General features: G+C 50.3%; 1 protein-coding gene across 8 annotated transcripts in view; it reads left to right on the top strand.

Annotated features, from left to right (window-relative positions):
- The window catches only part of GRB10 (growth factor receptor bound protein 10), a 207,913-nt gene that overhangs the window by 63,056 nt on the left and 132,270 nt on the right, over window positions 1–12,587 (top strand). For 6 of the 8 annotated variants that reach the window (XM_068550222.1, XM_068550223.1, XM_068550224.1 and 3 more), the window contains exon 3: window positions 5,647–5,744. In XM_068550222.1, coding sequence (XP_068406323.1) covers window positions 5,694–5,744 — 51 coding nt within the window. In that variant the 5' untranslated portion in view covers window positions 5,647–5,693. Of the gene's footprint in view, window positions 1–5,646; window positions 5,745–12,587 lie in introns of those variants that run through there. The other 2 variants (XM_068550230.1, XM_068550228.1) reach the window with 1 other exon arrangement.

Genomic DNA, 12,587 nt, shown 5'->3' with positions numbered 1-12,587 from the left:
CCTTTTGGCTATTGTAAACAGTGCTACTGTGAACATGCATATACAGGTACTTGTTTGAGTTCTTGCTTCCGATTCTTTTGGGTGTATACCTAGAAATAGAATTGCTGGAACTTGTGTTAATTCTGTGTTTAATTCTTTGAGGAATTGTCATGCCATTTTTTATAGAGGCTGCACCATTTTACATTCTCACCAGCAGTGCAGAAGGGTTCCAATTTCTCTACATCCTCACCATACTTATTATTTTCCTGGTATCTCATTGTGATTTGATTTGCATTTCCCTAATGACTAGAGATATTGAGCATCTTCTCATGCTTGTTGATCATCTGTGTATCTTCTTTGGAGAAGTGTCAAGTCCTTTGCCCATTTTTGAATTTGGTTCTTTGCTTTTTTGTTGTTGAGTTGCAGGAGCTCTTTATTTATTCTGGCTATTAATCCCTTATCAGATATATGATTTGTAACTATTTTGTCCCTTTCTGTGGGTCTTTTTCACTCTCTTGAGAGTGTCCTTTGATGCACAAGTTTTTTTAAGTTTGATGAAGTTCAGTTTATATGTTTTTCTCTTTTGTTGCCTGTGTTTTTGGTGTCATATCCTGGAAATCATTGTCAAATCCAATATCATGAAAATTTTTCCATATGTTTTATAGTTTTAACTCTACATTTAGGTCTTTAATCCATTTTTAATTAACTTTTCTTTGTAGGGTAAAGTAAGAGTCCAGCTTTATTCTTTTGCATGTGGATATCCAGTTTCCCAGAGCCACTTGTCGAAAAGACTGTCCTGTTGCCCAGTAAATGGTCTCGGGACCTTTGTTAAAAATCAGTCCACCATGTGTGAGGGTTTCTTTCTGGGCTCTCTGTTCTATTCCATTAGTCTATGTCTGTCCTTATGCCAGTATCACACTGTCTTGATTACCATAGTCTTGTAGTAAGTTCTGAAATCAAGAAATGTCAGTCCTCCAACTTTGCTTTTCTTTTTCAAGATTTTTTGGCTATTTGGGGTCCCATGAGAATCCTTATGAATTTTAGAAACATTATATCGATTTCTGCAAAAAATGCCAGTGGGTCTTTGATAGGGATTACATGGAATCTATAAGTTGCTTTAGATAGTATTATCATCTTAACAATATTAAATATTTCAACTCATGAATACATAATGTTTGCCTTATAGCTTATTTATGTTCTTATAGCAACATTTGGTAATTGGTGCACAAGTCTTTTGCTGCCTTGGTTAAATTTATTCTTAATTATTATTTTTGATGCTATTTTGAATGGAGTTGTTTTCTTAATTTCTTTTTCAGATTTTTCATTGTTAATATTTGGAAACACACCTGATTTTGCATGTTGACTTTTGTATCCTATAGATTTGATGAATTTATGTATTAAGCTCTAGGGGGTGTGTGTGTGTGTTTGTAAATTTTAGGGTTTTCTACAGATAAGATCATGTCATCTGTGAACAGAGATAACTTTAGTTCTTCTTTTCCCATTTGGATGTTGTTTATTTCTTTTTCTTGCTTGATTCCTCTGGCTAGAACTTCCTATACTTTGTTCAGTAGAAGTGGTGAAAGGATCATCCTTACCTTCCTTGTTTGTGATCTTAGAGGGAAAAGCTTTCCATCTTTCATCATTGAATGTGATGTTAGCTTTGGGTTTGATATATCTTATTAGAGACCAATTAATCCAAACCTTTTGCTGTGTCTAACTATAGTTTTCTTTTCCCAAAGAACCTACTCAGCAGGGCTTATGGGATGTGTATTTTTCTGGCTGGGAAGCAATCACATCCGGCAAATATTGGGTCAGCCGAAAAGTTCGTTCGGGTTTTTCTGTAACATCAGAAAAACCCGAACGAACTTTTTGGCCGACCCAGTACTTTCATAGGTGATATTTAGGTGATAAAACTGGCACATTTAAATATTTTCGGCACTCTTAACCCCCATTACGTTTGCAGCTTCCAGGGGAAAATAACAGTACGTCTCCATATGTCGACTACGTCCAGGAGTTCCTGAGGGCGTGTGAGATAGGGCAAGCAGGATGCATGGGTGAGGGGGGGAGAGGGCAGTGACAGCGGGGGAGGTGGGGACGTGGGACAGCCTGATGGGAGGGGCACAGAGAGGGTCCTTAGGGGCCAGGAGGGCTGTCCTCTGTGCAGAAAGGAGGGGCCCGGAGGACACCGACGCCTCCCCCAGGCCATTGGGAGTGAGGTGAAGGGGAGAAAAACAGCGCCCCCAGGAAAGCACGGCTGCAGTGAGGGCGGAAGGCAGGAGGAGTGTGTGTTGAAAGGGCTGAGGGGTGGGGAGGACGTCACGGGCGCCGGGCAGTGGCCCATAGAGTCGTCAGACCCACGCGGCCGTGTGTTTGCGGTGGGGAGGCCTACGGGGCATCGTGGCCTGATCCTGGGATCTTACAGCAAGTGGTTGGGGTGTTACGTGTGTGTATTCGGAGATTTATTTTAAGGAATTGGCTCCAGTGAGGGTGAGGCCGGCAAGTCTGGGATCCGTGGGGCAAGAGTTTGCTACAGCCTCGAGGCCAGATTCCTTCTTCTCCAGGAAACCTCCATCTTTGCTCTTAAGGCCTCCAGCTGATGGCACGAGGCCCACCCCTAACGTGGAGGGGACCTGCTTCAAGTCCAGCGTCTGCAGATGTTTCCACTTCTACAGAATGCCTTCGGAGCAACCCCCCATTGGTGTCTGGTTAAAGGGCTGGGTGGTAGAGTCTGGACAGACGGACACAGGAGATGAAACTGCCACGGGGGCGAGTGGCCTCAGGGCTGGAGCAGTCTGAAGGCCTGGGGGCTGTTGGTCCTGCGGAGGCGGCAGGGAGGCCACCAGCCTCACCCGTCCTGCCGGGGAGGGGGGACAAAGCACCTCTGCCATCTTGTTACCATTGCCAGGTCTCTCCAGCCCAGTGGCCTCTCGCGGGCCGTCCTTGTGTTTCTGTGCTGGTGATTTAAAGAGTCCCAGAGACCTTGCAGAAGACATAACTGGGTGACAGTAAATGCTTCTGTTCCTTTTAGCTGTGAGGACAGTTTGGTAGTGTTTTAATAATTTTGGGTCTGTATTAGTTTTCTAGGACCCCCATAATAAAGTATCATAGACTGGGCGGCTTAAACAACAGAAATTTATTTTCTCATAGCCCTGGAGGCCAGAAGTCTGAGGTCAAGGTGTGGGCAGGGCTGGTCCCTCCTGAGGCCTCTCTCCTGGGCGTGTGGATGGCCGTCTTCTCCCCGGGTCCTCACGTGGTCGTCCCTCTGTGTGTTTCTGTGTCCTCATCTCTTATGTTGGATCAGGACCCACGGTAATGGCTCATTTTACCTTGATTACCGCTTTAAAGACCCTACCTTCAAATATGGCCACATTCTGAGGTCCTGGAGGTTAGGGCTTCAACATATGAGTTCGGGGTGGGGTGAGGGGGACACAGTTCAGCCCATAACTGGATCTGACCTTGATTTTTTTTTTGCCATCATGTTTGGTGGAATTAGTATCCCTAATTTTATGCCCTACCTAAGTCTTTCAGTTTTACTCTGGGAAGCTTCTGTGAGTCTTTTATTTCTGAGTTCTAGAAAACTGAGCCTGTGTGTTGAGGGAGAAGTCTGAAATGTGAGGAGCCCTGTCCCGTGACGACTTCTGGTCTTTCCCGGTCTGTCCTCTGCGTCCTGCACGTCACATTGTGCCATTGTGCTTTAGCTCATCCTCTCTGGGGGCTGTTTGCGGTGCTTCTGGAATTTCTCTCCCATGGATTTAGTTCCCTGCAGCGTTGGTTCTGCTGGAACCAGCATCGGTTCGTCTTGTCCTGAGCAGGTCCTTGTCCGTAGTATTTCTTCCAGTCCCTTTTTTTCCTGGGTTTTCTATTCTTTCATTGAGAGAAGTGAACCATTTTCTCAATTTTTCTTGTTTTTCTCATAGTAAAGCTACTTCAGGGAAATAAGCCTTTACAGGCCCCGGAGGGTAAGATTGGGAAACAACTTCTCAGCTCTGTTTCCCGGTTCACGCATCATCGAGGCTCTGGTTACCGTTCACTGAAACGCAGCCTCGGGGGTGAGCCGTCCCCTTGGAGGGGACACTGGACGCCTGCCCGTCCCCATGGGGGCGGAGGGTGTCCCTCCAGGTAGCCCTGGACGTGGCAGGTGGCCCTTGTTGCGGTCTGGTTCTCTCCCCTCTGACAGGGTGATGCTGATGGCCCCCTGAGCCCCCTTTGTGAACCCTGCCTGCGTGGACACAGGCCCTGAAGAGCCAGGCAGTGTCTCTCCGCCGGTGCTTCCTGAGAGTGAGGCTGGGGGCTGCCACGGAGAGTTCTGTTACCAGTGAGCAGCTGGAAGGACGGGTGTGAGCCCAGCATGTGGCCCGGGAGCCCAGAGTGGACACTGACTGAGCTATCGTGGGTGGTGGTGATTGGTGAGGGGCAATTCAGGGGGGCTTCCTGGAGGAGGTGATCCCTGAGCTCAGTCCTACAGGGTAGCAGGACTTAGCTGCTGATGGAGTTGAGAACAAAGCCTGTGGGTGCAGAGGCTGGAGAAAGCCTCCCATGGTCAGGAGTTATGAATTGTTCAGGGCCGAGGGTCCAGGATGCCTCTGGGCTGGATTATGACGGAGAATGTTAATGGCGGTTGCCACTGTTGCTGAAAATGTTCTTAATTCCAGTGATTTCTGAGAGAGAGGAACGGGGTGTGTGTGTGTGTCTGTGTGTGTGTGTGTGTGTGTGTGTGTGTGTGTGTGTGGAGCAGGCGAGGGGGCTCTTCACGACCCCGGCACTGGTTCCTTTCTCTGCCTGGAATCCCCCCGCTGCGGTCCAGAGTGTGACTTGTAACAGTCTCCTGTCCTCGCGGAAAGAGATCTCTTGGAGAAGGTCACATCATAGGTGGTCTCTTGTCTGTGAGTGTCAGGTGTGGCGTTTTTTGTGTCCAGAAACAAAGGGGTGCTGGGTCCCCGGTCCGGACCAGGACGCTGTGCGCCCCACCTCTGCCCCAGTCCTCTGCATTTTGCAGGGGGTGGGGCGTGTTGGGGTCGGCTCCGAAACGCTCACTGACCGTCTTGCACAGATCAGGTGTGTGGTTGTACCCCAGGAGATTAAGGAGGAAGGCAGGACCTCCCTGGCTGGCCTGTCGGGGGCTCCTTGCAGCAGCCGAGTGTGCATCTCCACGGAGCTGGTGTCGCCCCGGCTCTCCTGGGAGTCGGCGGGTCTTAACGTCCATTCCAGAGGCCCTGCCCATGAGTGTTGTTCCCAGCCTGGTGCCCGCAGGGAGCGCCTGGACCCGGTAGGTGGTGGTGCGACGTCCACTGACAGTGGCTCCTTCTAGGCTGCGGCTGGCGGAGGCAGCATTTACACGGCGGGTGCTCAGAGGACGCCGGCAGTGCCCCAGCACCCCGCAGTGCTTCTCTGGACTCAGGCGGTCTGTGTCGCCCAAAGTCTCGGAAAGTCTTCAGGATGTTAATCACTGTGGATGGCCGTTCCCCTCACCCCTCTGCGTGCCTCTGCCCCACGGGCCCTGTGACCACAGTTGGCTGCTCGAGGTTCTGGAGTTGGTGCCAGCCCCCTGGCGCCCCCAGAATCCGAGTGGTGTCCGGCGTCACCTGTGCAGGCATGCTGCCTGTGAGCCGCCGGTGAGCGGCGGGCTTTCCGTCTGGCCGGGCTTCTCACGGTCTGTCTTCGTTCCAGGTGCCGCGGCCCAGTCCACGCGATTTGAAGACGGCAGGAAGGAACCGATGGCTTTAGCGGGCGGCCCAGATTCCTTTCTGCACCATCCATACTACCAGGTATGAGTGAGTGTGGCAGCAGATTCTGGCAGTGTGCTGGCCAAGGGCCGGGGCACAAATGTAGCTCATAACCTGACCATCCATCACTAGCAGGTCAAGGAGGAAGTGCTGAGCGGGGGGCTGTGGACGCGCCCTTCAGCGCCAAGACCAGGCACTTTTGCATGGCCTTCCTTGCTTTGCTTGGAAGAGCTCATCACTGTGACCGCAGCCTCCTTTTCTACAAGATTTGCATCGTAGTGCACACTTCCCTGCAGTGAAGCGGGCCCTGTGTTATCCCCCGCTGAGCCCTGAAACTCCAGGTGGTGAGTGGGAAGGGTGGCGAATGTTGGGATTTCAAGCAGAGGCGTGAGCTTCTGGGGCGAGGAAGTAGGAAGGAGAAGGTCCTCGGCCCAGCGGTGACCTGCCTGTCACAGGTGGAGCCCTTCCCACCCCGATAGCATCAGGCAGGCTTTATGGGACTGCAGGTTCACCTGCAGCCCTTCTGCATGGGCTGTTGGACAAGTTTCATCTGTAAGTGTCCTTTATCTCCTGTGGCAGGTTTTTGTTTGAACTTTGGCTTTATGGTGTAGACAGATACATTTGATCCTTAGATCTTTGGATTCGACAAGTGAATCTTGGTTTCTCCTTCTCAGCCCTTCAGCATGTGAAGCACTTATGCCACCTCTCTCGCAGTGCCACCTCTCTCTTGGCCTCTGTTTTTCCAGCAGGAGTCTTACGTTTTGAAGTCCCTTGATCTGATATTTGCACTTCTCTGAGCTTGCTTTTCTCTCCCTTCATCTGTGAAGTCTGTGCTTAGCTGCAGTGATGATAATTTGCCCATAGCATAGGGGCTGCAGAGAGGTGTCTTTTTAATTTTTTTGGTGTCAAAGAGAAAGAGGTCTTGGAAGAAAGACTGGAGATTAGGAGTAGCATTCACTGTGATTACTGGATTTGAGGCAAAGCCACAGTCAGTTTCAAGCGAGACAAGGGGGCTAAAACCTTTGCAGAGCCGTGAAGTTTGCTGGTGGCCCCCAGCCTGTTCAGTGGGTGAGTGTTCTCCAGGTCCTGCCCTCTGCCTCCTGTGTGATCGTTCTCTGGGTCTTAAAGAGGCCGGGGTTGCCTCACCCTGTCGACTGAAGCTCCGTGACGCCGCTATGGGTCATGGGTTCACCTCTCACTTGACCGCGCAGCTTCGGCTGGTTGTCACCCCAGCCTGCCAGCCTTACGCTTGGCACCGGTGCTCCCAGGGAAATGGGATCAGTGAACTGCAGGGAAAACCTTCCCCAGGGAAGTGTGTCTGCAAGTTAGCTGAGCAACGTCCTCTTTGCTGGTCACAGAGTGAACCGTAAGGGCCAGATAGGACGTAGGGAAGGTTCCACCCCAAGGCCCTCTTAGCTCAACCCACTGGCATCTCAGATTTCCTCTGGTCCAGGCAGGGATGGCAGGAGTGCCAGCTGTAGCCAGTGCCTGGCTTCGCGGACGTGTTAGGTGTAGTCGCCGTCCCAGTTGCCCAGGGCTCTTCCCAGGAGCCAGGAGGCCGCGGACCCACGGTGGGCCCTGCCGGCGGAGCCTGTCACCCTGGGAGGAAGGGCTCCGTCATGCCGTGCCGCGGCTTTTGCAGGCACTGTTGCACTCCTGCGAGAGTCCAGCAGGCGGGCTTGGCAGCTCTTACCCTCTGTTCCTGGAAAAATCAGCCGACAGTTCCAGAATTTCTCAGAACATGGGATGATTTACAACGCGTTCGGTCTTGAGTAATCTGCAGTTACAGCAAATAGATACATCTCCAAGTTTTTAGAGAGAAGAATTTCTTTGTAAGATCGTCAGCGTACGAATAATGTTCTCATTCTAGCTGCTCACTCATCACTGTGGCTTGGATTAGGGTTCAGTCAATGAGTCGCTGCTCAGTCGAGTTTGTTCTGGACATAGAAGCACCAGAAGGATTTTGTGCATTTAATCACCCTGCTTCCTGCTTCAGGGACAGAGGCAGCAGGTTGGTGGGGGGCATGGGATGGGGGTGCTGGTGGAGGGGGTGGTGAACTACTTCACTGTTTGACTTAGGCTGTTCCTTTAAACTGTGATATTGTCATGGTTCTGTGGTCTTGGGGGAAACCATGGGATGCCTCAATGTCCCTGCTGGTGAACAAGGGTGCATGGTGTTGTCAGGGTGACGCGGGGATTTGGAGAAGGGTGTGGAAGTTACCCGGCACTGGGCCAGCCTGGTCTTAATCGCCCACCCAGCGTCATTCCCTGTAATTCCTTGTTTTTTTTGTTATTTGTTTGTTTGTTTGTTTTGTTTTGTTTTGTTTTTTTCTTTTTGGCTGTGCGGTGCAGCTTGTGGGATCTTAGTTCTCCGACCAGGGATCGAACCCGGGCCCTCAGCAGTGAAAGTGCGGAGTCCTAACCGCTGGACCGCCCAGGAGTTCCTCTTTAATTCCTTGGATGTTGATTGAATGCCAGCCAGGTGCCACCTGCAGTGTGAGCGCTGGGTGGCAGCTCTTCTCCAGCAGCTGCTTTCCTGGGGCTCTTGACTCCTAGTAGGGGAGAGGCTCATGGGGAAACTGGCAAATGAGATAATCGTGAGTAATGATCATGATTCTCAAGCAAAGAAAATCCGACAGCGGGAGAGAGAGAGGCCAGGAAGTCAGGGAGACCCCCCTGGAGGGAGTGCCCAGAGCTGGGGGGCAGCACCCGGGCCGGGCTGGGGCAGAGCCTTTTCAGGGGCCAGAGGCCAGCACACCTGGCCTGAAGAGCCAGGGAGGGGTCTGGATTTCAGTCACTTAGGAAGGAGAGGTCTTTGGGGATTTGTAAATAGAGGCCTACAGCCCACTGTCTGCAGTTCTAAAATCCCCAAAGCTCTGAACCAAGAAGTTTCTTCATGGCTCACATCTTGCAGAATCTGACTCGACCTGTCGGAACTTGGTCCCTCAGGTACACCGGGGGGCTCGGTGTCTGGGCCGCCCTGGACCCTGGGTCATCTTTCTCAAGTCCAGAAAATTCTTATTTCCTAGCCATATCCTCCAGGGTTCTGATTATGCACCTATTATGAGGTACATTTTGTTTCTTTATTATACATAAAATAACATTCGCTATCCTTCAGAAACACACACACACACACACCCAGGAAATAAAAATGAGTTCAGGTACAGACATTTGAGTAAAGTGTTGAACTGTGATGTAGAAACGAGATGCTTGAATGTAGGTTTGAAATTTGAGATAGGTTGTTAAGGTTCCTGTCAGTCCTTAAAGATCTTGGGGGAGAAGGTGTCCTTGATCCCACTGACAAGAGACAGTGGGTCTGAGATCCTGCGCGGCCCCTCATGGCGTATGGAGAGGAGACGGCCCTCGGTGACAGCCTGCACACCCAGCCTTTTCAAGCCTAGCCACCCCAAGAGAAGGCCGCTGTCCTGGCCTTCCTTGTGCATGAGTGCAGTGGCTCCGCCCTCGGCATCGGTGAGATTGACAAGAGTCTGGAGAGTATGTCCCGCTACAGGAGAAACAAGTGGATTGTTGAAGGCCGTCTCCGGAGACTGAAAACTGCTCTGGCCAAGCGAACTGGGCGACCTGAGGTAGAGCTCAGGGGCCAGAGGAAGGCCTGGGGCGGAGGCGTGGCCTTCCGCGGATCATGGAGGAGACCAGTGGCGTGGAAGAGGAGGAAAAGGAGGAGACTGCAGCTGCCGTCCGTGGCCATAGGGGTCGAAGAGATGGAGAGGTTGATATCACAGCTTCTAGCATCCCAGAGCTAGAGCGCCAGAAAGGAAAACTCAGCAAGCGTCAGCTCTTCCCTCACACAAAGCGGCTTCGCTCATTCCAGATACTTCGGGCAGTCTCCTTGGGTTAGGACTGCTCCTGGGTGTTGCCCTATTTGACCGGTATCTTTGTGGAAGGAACCTAGGGGAGCTTAGTTCCTGAGGATGTGATAACGCAGGAAACGGATTCCTTGAAAGTGGCAACACCCAGCCCAGCCTCCTTCCCTCTGAAGGGTGAGTTAGCAGGCTTCAGCACCTTTGCCACCTCTCTTACCCAGGCCCGAGACCAACCTCGGAAAACTAAGCCTGGGTCTGTGCAGTCTAGGCACCTGGAATCTCCTATCAAGGGTCAAGGTTCAGAACAACCTCAGGCCCAGCTTCAGCCAGAGGCTCAGCCCCATCCTCAGCTTCAGGCTCATGAATGCAGTTTTTTGTGAATTTAGATTTATTTCTACCTATATTTTTAGGACCAGTCTCATTTCTAATAAGGGAAAAAAAAGTCTACAGAAAAAAACTCCTGTTTTTGCCATGTGATGTTCCACAAGTGCAGCTATAGAAAAGTGCTTGTCAGTTGAATAAAAACCACGTTTGATAGAGGGGAAAAAAAAAAAAAGATTACTGGCGAATCTTCAGATATTGAATCCAAATATTTTTTTCTACTTTTATAATTTTTTTTCCGATTTCTGATCTGAAAATGCATCCGCTTGTATTAGAAGTCAAACGTCGTAGAAACTGTCCTTGTGATCTTGCCCTTCTGCAACTCCCTTTGCCAGTACAGGGTGAAACAACAGCCTTCCCGCAATAGCCCCTCTTCCCCTACATCCCCATCTGTAATTTCATGAATTCTGTCTCGGCCCCACGTCTCTGCAGGTTGCTTCCTTTGGCCGCATTTCAATTGTGCATTCCTGAGCCTTCAGGCCAGGAGCCTTCCCTTGCAGGGCAGGGGTTGGCAAACCACAGCCTGTGGGCCAAATCTGGCCCCTGCCTGCTTTTGTAAATAAAGTTTTATTGGAACACGGCCATGTTCCTTCACTTAACATCTCGTCTGTGGCTGCTTTTGGGCCTCACCAGCAGAGCTGAGCAGCATCTGGCCCTCTGCAGACCACCTCCTGCATTAGGACATCTGTTAGTGCAGTGAGTCTTCTGGGTGGACAGAGGCCCAAGTGCGCCTCCTTGCGTCCGCTTCTCTCCTCCCTCATGGGTGGGGACGGCAGCGACAAGACACAGCCCACCCGTGAGACCTCGATTGCCAGTCACACACAGCTTTGGGTCTTCGGTTGGGTTCACATCTGGTTGCTCCATCTCTCAGCAGCGTCTGAAGGAGCTGGATGCTCTCATCCCTTATGGTCTGGACTTGGGATCATTCTCTGGAATCGAATTCCATTCCCAAAGTTGGTCACTGTCATTTATTTTTTAGCCAAAGAGTCGTCCTATGGCTTCTCCGTTTCTCATCTTATTCACCCATACTTTGGCAAAGAGACATTTTCATTGGACTTCGTTTTCTTCAAGAAATTTGTGGACAGTTCCTCCCACTCCTCATGGTAGGGGGAGACGGTTGCCAAGATCAGCTGAGACATCACTTATTTATTTTTATCTTTTTATTGAAGTGTAGTTGACTTACAATGTTGAGTTAATTTCTGCTGTACAGCAAAGTGACTCAGTTATACATATATATGCATTCTTTTTTTTTAATATTCTTTCCCATTATGGTTTATCACAGGATATTGAATATAGTTCCCTGTGCTGTACAGTAGGACCTTGTTGTTTATCCGTTCTATATGTAATAGTTTGCATCTGCTAACCCCAAACTCCCAATCCATCCCTCCCCCACCCCCTTCCCCCTTGGCAACCACAAGTCTGTTCACTATGAGACGTCACTTACTTTTATGAGACTCTTCCAGTGGATAGGACCTTCACCTAAAGCGGTTTTGCAAATCGTTCAAGATTATTGCTGAATTTACTAACAACCACTATTTAATAAGAGATGTTCTGCACAGTGAAGCTGGCAGTTGATGAATGCGTTGACAACACGCTCTTCGTGACTGGACGCCTTTTAGGTTCTCTGTGCGTGCCTTGCTTACAATGTCACTGTGAGAATGAAAGTCACTTATGTAGAGCCCCTGGCCTTGTCTTGGCACATAAACAAACCTCATTAAATGGGAGCTGTTATTTTGTTACACGACGTGAGCTGCTGATTTGTTAGAGTGTAGATTCTTTTTTAGCAGTAGAATTTGTAAGTGATTTTTTTGTGATGCCTCTGTCACTTCAAGGTTATAATCTTTTTAAGTCTTTGAAATCACTGTAGCAAATTCACTTCAAAAAGAGGGCTTCCCTGGTGGCGCAGGGCTTAAGAGTCCGCCTGCCAATGCAGGGGACATGGGTTCGAGCCCTGGCCCGGGAGGATCCCACATGCCGCGGAGCAACTAAGCCCGTGTGCCACAACTACTGAGCCTTCACTCTAGAGCCCGCGAGCCACAACTACTGAAGCCCGCACGCCTAGAGCCCATGCTCCGCAACAAGAGAAGCCACCGCAATGAGAAGCCCACGCACCGCAACGAAGAGTAGCCCCCGCTCACCACAACTAGAGAAAGCCCGTGTAGCAGCAACGAAGACCCAACGTAGCCAAAAATAAATTAAAAAAAAAAAAAAAAAGTAGATGATACTTGGTTTGGGTAAACATTTTCTCCCTGATGTGACAAACTGTAGTCAATTGGTTTTATTTATTAGAATCCTGGATGGTCAGTGACGTGTTAGGAAACAGCACATGAGTTTACATTTTCTGTCACTTGTGGAATCAGTTGAACGCCCTTTTCTTTAAACACTGGGAGTCACGTGGCTGATTTGTTCATTCCCTTCGTGTTCTGGGAATGATGGGCCGACCGTGGCTGGATGCTGGGATCAAGACGCAGGAGGAGGGAGCCCTGCCTTGGGAGACTCCCAGCCCTGGTGGGACAGACAAGCAGAGGAAACACAAACCATCAGCTTCAGCCATGAGCTTGGTGGGGAGGGGGGGACCAGCGGGGACCCCACATCATTTCCTGATGAAACCCGTCGCTCACCACTCAGTGGAGACCGGCTAGTGGGGAGAAGATTCAGCACTTCTGGATCCTCGACTTGG

Source organism: Eschrichtius robustus, chromosome 8, assembly GCF_028021215.1.
Source record: "Eschrichtius robustus isolate mEscRob2 chromosome 8, mEscRob2.pri, whole genome shotgun sequence".
In the NCBI taxonomy this organism is placed as follows: Eukaryota; Metazoa; Chordata; class Mammalia; order Artiodactyla; family Eschrichtiidae; genus Eschrichtius; species Eschrichtius robustus.
The sequence above is the reverse complement of the archived record's forward strand: the minus strand, read 5'-3'. Positions and strand labels throughout refer to the sequence as shown.